We start from the raw sequence: 8448 nt of genomic DNA on the forward strand, positions 1-8448 counted from the left end.
ACAATTACATGACGTAATTCGAAACTGTGACGTCTACTCTTCATACTAGAACGTTTCCAAAGGATTTTTTTTAAACTGCACAATTATATTTTAACTTCATCATTTTTAGGCCCAGTAACAAACGATTCAAAAAATGAAGAATATCTTAGTAAATACATTTATTTATCAACTCTGGAATGGAATTTTATAATCTGAAATATGTTGTTGTTGTTTTGTAAAATATTTTTCCACTTAAACTCACATATATAGGTGAATTTTCAACTGTACAAATATTTCTACAGGTGCACAATCAACTATACACTAGGAAACCACTGCATCACACTTTAGGTTAGTTTTGACTATGTATCTTTCATAACAGGATATCAGGGCAGATATCGAATGCTACAGTTTTGTTAGAAAGTAATTTTATACCTATGTTATTGTGAATTACTTATCCTCATAAACATTGGACCTAGAATACCCATCAAGTCCATACACTCAACACTTTCACCGATATAAAAAAAAAACATTGTGGTCATGTCACGTGCAGATTGATCATGTTTTTATCGCTTAGCGTTCGTAGTCCAGTTTTTAAAACACAGAATTCAAAAAGACAAAACACTATAATTACCGATGTTTCTTCTTTATTGTTTAAAAATATAGACAATGAATTCAAAAGAACATAATGTACGCTTTATATATTGATTAGCACGATGGCACAGTTCAGGAACTTGAATTCAAACGTTATTAGCCTGGTATGACCAGGTGGTTAGGGCGATTGAATACTAATCTGAGGGTTGCGGGTTTGAATCCCCGTCCCACCAAACATGCTCGTCCTTTCAACAGTGGGGACGTTAGAATATGACGGTCGGTCCCACCTTTCGTTGGTAAAAGAGTAGCTCAAGAGTTGACGGTGGATGGTGTTGACTAACTGGCCATCTCTCTAGTCTGTCTCTTCTAAATTAGGGATGGCTAGCGCAGATAGCCCTCGTGTAGCTTTGCGCGAAATTCAAACCAAACTGTTCAAACGTTATTATCGTGATAAAATCTTTCTTCCTTTATATGTTTGATTAATTACGCGCAAACCGTCTCTAATTTAGAAAAGACAGAATAGAGGGATGGCAGTTAGTCAACTCTTGAGTTACTCTTTTACCAACGAAAGGCGGTATTGATCGTCACATAATAACGCCCCCACAGCTGAAAGGACGAGTATGCTCCATGATGGGATTCGAACCTGCAACTCATAGATTGCGAGTTGAGCGCCTAAACCACCAAGCCATACCAGACCAATAAAATTTGTCTTCAAAGTGATCAACAAATACGTAAAATCACGCGCGTTTGCACTGTGCGCGAAAATAAAAAATACCTTTTAATAGACAGAGCGGAAATGGGGGGGAAGCAGCTCGCGTAATTATCAGGTGAAATTTTGCGCAATTGTTGCCCCCAGTGCACAGCAGTATGTCTGTGGACTTACAACGTTAGAAACCGGGTATCGATACCAGCGGTGGGCTGATCACAGATAGCCCATTGTGTAGCTTTGTGGTTAATTACAAACAAACAAAGCTAAATTGTTTATTATTTTTCCTGGTAATTTGTTTGAAGTTAAGCACAAAGCTACACAATGGGCTATCTGTGCTCTGCCCACCACGGGTATCGAAACCCGGATTCTAGCGTTGTAAGTCCGCAGACATACCGCTGTGCTACTGGGGGGGCTTTCCTGGTAACAATCATTACAAACTCCATTAGTTGATGAGAAAAAAAAACAAAAATCTCTTCTTATAAATAGTTCAAATTAATATCCCTTCACCGATTGACCTTTTATTATCAAGATCTCTACTCCTTTCTCCAGTGACAAAATAAATTAATTTTACCATTTTTGCTCTATAGACACTGGAAAACGAAGCATAGTAAGAAAAAAAAAAACAGAAAAATACAAACGAACAATCATGAGGTAGCGAAAGATATCAAACTGAAATTTAATCAGCCATATTTCCCCATTCATTTTAATTCAGTTCAAAATATTATATTGTAACATGGGTCATATGTTAAGTATGGGAAATTTTATATCAAAAACTGTTTTTGAATGTGCAGGACTTGCAAGATCATAAAAGACATTTTAATATGTTTGCCCACCCTCTTTTTCTACGCATATCAAACTGTGAGATTCATGGATATTTTTTGTGTTAAAAACTAGGTTGAACATTCAAACTGTGAATTTGAATTTTATGGTAAATGATTAGGATATTTGACCCTTTTTTCACTTTTTTAGTAATGGAAGATTCTTTTTTTTTTCAGAAATGGTACAGTAAAATGTAAAAATATATAAGTATAATCATACCAATTTATATGAAATTCCCTTATAGTTAGAATGGTCAAATGATTTTTAGCAATTTTTTATACTCTGCAGAATCCTCCTCTCCAGGCAAAATATAAACATCGCTATCTTGCTTCTGTTGATCCCATTGGGCAGAAACTAGTGTCAAAAATAAAATCTTCTAAGTATTTAAATGAGATACTATTTTAATACTAATTATCAGACTGACTTTTGGTCGTAAATCTTGCCAGTTCTCTTTTTTTTTACGCCTGGACAACTTTTTTATCAGGCTAGTGATCGAGATTGATTTATAATGTTAATATTTAAAATACTTCTGAGTTTGAACTTATAACACTTGATAGTACTGAAAATTAAAAGTGGTTAAAACTTTTTGCCTGTGAAAACATTTAAAGGTAAAATGATATATTGCCCTTACAAGAAAGATCACTTATTTCCATTGTCCAATGATAACAGAAATCTATTTTTCCCAGCTACTTTTTAACTTCGCATGTGAATTGAAATACATTAAGATCAGTCTGCAGTCATTTTATTTACTCAATCAAATTAAAGGGGGAAAACGATTTATATTGTATAATTAGAAAACAATGTTAGTGGATATTTTTTGAAACTATACATACTGAAAAGAAAAGTACATTTGTAGATAATATAAAAACACAGGTATAACAAAATTAGTGCCAGAGACAAAAGACGTTTTTGTGACAGATTTATCAAAAGTGAGTTTATTCTGATATTTTTCAACAGAAATAATATCCTACTGTTTAAGTTGATTTCCTCTGAAAACAATGTTTTATTCTTAAGTAAATACAAATATTATCAAGCCTAAAACACTTCATAAAGAGTATAATAATTGAAATGATGAATTGAAATAGAGATCAATAAAATGTAAAAATGATCCCTTAATTTGTGTGTAGTTGATTATAAAGTGTTATTACCTTTATAATGTATTACCGTTGCAAAAATTTTTAGCAACAATATGTTTGATGTATTTCTAAAAAACATCATCCATAGTAAGCTTCATATCGTTCACGTTTTTTATGTAAAAATTACAAAGTTTATATTTTGTTTATTTTTACATTTCTCTCCAGGTAATAATTTTTATAGAGAGCGCATAATATACAAAATAAGACAAACAATGGCGGCGACGGGTGTGTTACCATTCGTTCGAGGAATAGACTTTTCTCGAAATGACTTTCGGGTAACGAAAATTGAAAATTTTTATTTATATAAATTATTAAATAACAAAATTTAAGCTTTTTCGTAGAAGTATCTGATTATGATGTGTTATTTAAAGTGCTTCTTTTTTATAATTTCAATATTGTATGTGTTAATTGCTTGTTCCAACGTCCTCTACTAGTACTATGAGTAGTGGTACTAATACTAATATTAGTAATTAATACAATGTGTATATATTATTAACGCAGAATTTAGACTATAGATTATAGGTTGGTAATACTAATAGTAATCAGCATATACTTTTGTTTTCAGTAGGTGGAGCATGGGCTTATAGTATTAGTTATACAGTATACTATAGTATAGCTGTACTTGAATATATGAACAGTTTTATGTGACTTTTAAGTTTTAGTTTCATGTTGATTTTGCTTTATTGTTTATAAGTTGTACAACATTACAAGTTATAATTATCCTGGGGGGGGGGGAGTATTTCTTAAACATAGTTTTAAAGTAAATTATAAATTGATACTTTTAATTAGAATGCACAAAATATTTTTTCAGCAATATATTGGTAGCACTATACAATTTATTGTGTTCAAAATTTCAAAAACCTAGTAGTAGCAGAGTGATTTGCAAGTTACATTATATAATAGAGTATTGTAATGTAATACAGCATCAGGCAGCCTTAGGTCAGAGTGTTGGATTGTAACATTGGTCAGCATTTGGTCAGTGATGGATTGCCCCCCCCCCTACACACACACACACTCATAATGGCTCAGTGGTAAGCCAGAGGGCTAACACTGTTCTAAAATGGGTTTCCATACTTGTGGTGGGCACAGCATAGATAGCCCATTGTGTAGCTTTGCATTTAACAAACAAACGATGACAGACTAAGGTAATGTTAGTAAACTAAGCTGCCAAACTGAAATTTTATTGTATGAAAATGAAGAGTGTAGCATTTTTTTACAAGATGTACTACACCTTAGTCAACCCTATAGACCATCAGTGATTATAATTGAGTGTTAGCCTGTAATACAGTATTGGTAAATCATAGGTCTGAATGTTAGACTGTAAGAGAGTAGTGGTCAGCCATTAGTGTTACACTTTTATAAAATGTAGTAACATAATTTTATGAATTTTTAAAAATCTAAGAAGTGACAGTAGTTAAACATTAACAAAATAATTTGAACAAATTGAGTAATGGTAAGTATTTGTTTAATTGTTTGTTCTTGTCAGAAATGCAGCTAATTTCCATACTTTGGCCATAGGAATCATTTCTCTATCTATAACAATACCAACTAATTACATTTTTTGTTAGTTTGAAAAATATAAGTAGTACACAATTAATATAAAATTATGTAAACCAACGTTTTTGAATACCTGTGATTATACAGAAAGCTGATAATGTAAAACTTGCAAGATTGTCAAGAAACCTCAGTACAATGTGATAAATTGTGGCCTGCACATTTATTTCTTCTGTCAGCATCTAGTCAGTTTTTGCATAAATTTGAAGTCCATTAGGAATTGACCTGTAACATTCAATACATAAGTAAGATTTCACCGCTCAGTTTCTTCAGAATTTTAAAACTTGAAGCAGTGTTACTTGGTAAAGTCTGTGTTTATCATAAATTATTAGATTCTCCAAATGATTTGAGAGGATTTAAATTTTTAGATACATACTACAATGCAATAAAAAATTAAATTTTCTATTATAAATAATAACAAATACAGACTAATGAAGTTCCCTATACATATTATATCCTTGAGCACACAAAAATAACATACGTTTGTATGAAAGCAGATTATAATAATTAATTACAACTTCTTGTTTTTGTAATTAATGAGGTGGTGGTTTTTTTCTTAATATTTTTTTATGGACAAACATTTTTTAAGTCTAACTTCTGTGATTATTTAGATTATGTACATACTATTTTTCAGTGTTCTTGGAACACAGTGTTTGATATTATTATGCATGGTCTTATTTAGTTTTTAAGTAATATTTGTATGCATGTTTATTTTATTTTTTGCATCTCCATTGACGAATATGTGCTGTCAGTGGTAGCTGTCCTTTGTTGTATGTCACTTATATATTATCTCTTCATTTAGACTTGGTATTTGTTGCTTTTACTTATCAGTACCAACTCGTATGACATTGTTCCAAATACCCTGGATAAAGTGAAAGTTACATTATTTCAGATATTTCTATCTTTGCAAAATGTATTCTCTTTTACAAGTGTTTTACTTAAGTGTGATGAGTGGAAACAATCTAAATACCATTGCTGTTGGAACAAATACCATTAGGAATTATTGTTTTTATCAGTATTTAACCATATGTTACATATATAAACCATTCATGTTATATTTCATGGATTATACAGAAATCTAGTGATGGATTCGTTTGATGAGATGACGATAATTACACACCCTGTAAAGATTTTATAGTATCTGGTAGCCATAAAGTAGTTAATTTGTTTCTGATGCTTTTAAACATGTTTATTTAAAACACCCTGGCAAATTTTGTACACCTTCAAATGTACTGAAGGTTTACGTGGATCTTTGAAGGATATCAGTATGTTCCATTAGCAATTACATAGACCATCTATTTACATGTAGGACCTTGAATAGTAATGTGTTAAAACCTTATTATCTGGGATTCACCTTTGATTGTTGTTAGTTACATTTCTTTATTATTGTTTCCATTATCATGTGCTTTGAACCATGTTGTTTACACTATGAAGTAGATTGTTATTATAATTTATACTTTGAATGTTCTGTTAATTGTCCTGTGAAACAGAATGCAGTTTTTAACCAACCGTGCTCATAATAGCACTTATTCGATTAATTTGTGCATATTTATAGGAGGACTACTTTCCTAATGCTGTGGGTGACATGATGGGATTGAGGTGGCTGAAACTAAACAGAACAAACATTGACTGGATCCCAGATGAACTATCTAATCTGCAGAAATTGGTAAGTGCTTTTGTTGCATGGTGAGTTTCAAGATTCTAATACGGTTGTAATGTGTAATTCAAATTTTTTATGTTACACAATTGTTAATACTGTATATTAAGATTATCCCTTGAGTGTAGAGTATTGAAATATGTTTGACATCAGTGTCCAAAAGTAGGATCATAAGTTTGTTCAAAATGTCACTTTTGAGATGACCATAGTACATACAATGCTTGAGTTATTTTTACTTAAGGGGAACTCCCTAAATTTCATATTGTACTGGTACCCTCTTTGTATAATATATACTGTGAATTTAACTCCAAATTCAGATTTAAGAATATGAAGAAAAATATCTTTGGTTTGATGATTTGGTATATTTAGAAATAATTAAATGCTTGGTTTGCAGTGTTTGAAAGCTCTGTGTGTAATTTTAGTAAAATTATAAAGTCACATGTTGTGTAATAAGTCTTAAGATAGATTGTAAAATAAATGAGTTTTTTATTAGATTGTAGTTTATGTTTCCTCTGTTTTGTTTATATGCTTGAATTACTGGGGTTCGAACATTTTTTGTTTCCATGATATTTAATGTTGTTATGTTTTTCCTCTTAGGAAACATTGTCTTTGGTTCGTAATAACCTAGTTACTATTCATGGTGAAATATCAACACTTCCATGTCTACGTTCCTTGAATTGCCGATACAATAAGCTTAAGAACTGTGGAATACCTAATGACATCTTCCATCTTGAAGAATTAACTGTTCTGGTAAGTGTTTCATGTCATTTAAAATGGTGTGGAACCAAATGAGACTTGTGTTTAATACTTTTAAGTTCCTTAAAAGTTTTCCAATTTTATATCTCAAGTTTTCATAACCTTCTGTATGATAATCTCCAAATGTTGCATAAGGATGACCTGTCTTAGTGTTAAATTTTCAGAAAATAAATCTTTGTATCAGATCAGTAAAGTATTTCATAGACCTAAAATCAATAGTTTAACTGCTTAGGGTTAAAATTAGTATACATGTTCATCTGTTGCATTTCCTTCAATAAGGACTTCAGTCACAACCAGCTTCGTGATGTTCCTCAGGACCTGGACATGGCTAGTAGCTTACTAGTGCTGAATTTGAGTCACAATCAGTAAGTTAAGTTTTTGTCATGTTTAATAAAAGTCGGAAACATCAATGGACTTGTATGTTTTGAATTAATTTTGAAAATTGACAAAACTGATATAGCATTATTTTCTGTCTAATCTGCTGTACTGTATACAAACAACATTCCAGATATACAATGTGTATTCAGTAGTTGTGCACACCATGATTTTTCTACAGCTGTTCCAAATGTGTACTGTTGATATCATGACACAATGTTATTCCTTCACACAGGTTTTGTCTCACTTCCACATATTCTTGTAAGGTTAATAACATCCAAACCTATTACTGTAACAAAAGGAAAAGATATTATTAGTGAAACACAAACATGATGTAGAAAAGTCTTAGTAGGCATTGAACATAGAAATATGGTGGTGTGACTTGTGCCTATCACCCTATAGTTTTGGCTTCCTTAAATCCAACTTACTTGATAAGTTATGGTACTAAACAAAAGGCCTCTTAGGCATTAGCTATGGCAGGCAAAAAAGATATCTCAAAGCTATTTTTACACATCTCTGATTTAAAGTTCATAATGAGGTAACTAAAAGGAATTTAAAAAAAGAATGCATGCTTCTGGAATACTTTTGAATAGAAAGGGCAAAAGTTAATATTTGAAAATGAATATAATAATCCTGATTGAAACCCTTTAGAGTGTAAAAAATTTTAGTTAACATCAAATTACTTCAAACAGAATACCGTATTTTTCGGAATATAAGAACGCACTCTTATTTTGAAGACAAAGTTTTGGGGAAAAAAAGCTGCAGTCGCATTTGAAAGATTTTTATTGAACAAAAATTAAATTTGATACTTTAAAAATTAGTATATATTGTTCTAAACACAAAAGAGCTCAAAACATCAAAATAAGAAAATA

General features: G+C 31.3%; 1 protein-coding gene across 1 annotated transcript in view; it reads left to right on the forward strand.

The window, feature by feature from the left end:
* Positions 1–3425: 3425 nt before the first annotated feature.
* LOC106467086 (protein flightless-1) overlaps positions 3426–8448 on the forward strand; it is a 47621-nt gene continuing 42598 nt past the window's right edge. The window contains exons 1-4 of the mRNA XM_022395206.1: positions 3426–3509; positions 6344–6454; positions 7043–7195; positions 7481–7566. Coding sequence (XP_022250914.1) covers positions 3447–3509; positions 6344–6454; positions 7043–7195; positions 7481–7566 — 413 coding nt within the window. The 5' untranslated portion in view covers positions 3426–3446. The remainder of the gene's footprint in view (positions 3510–6343; positions 6455–7042; positions 7196–7480; positions 7567–8448) is intronic.

The sequence above is a fragment of the Limulus polyphemus genome, unplaced genomic scaffold (assembly GCF_000517525.1).
Source record: "Limulus polyphemus unplaced genomic scaffold, Limulus_polyphemus-2.1.2 Scaffold2484, whole genome shotgun sequence".
NCBI lineage: Eukaryota > Metazoa > Arthropoda > Merostomata > Xiphosura > Limulidae > Limulus > Limulus polyphemus.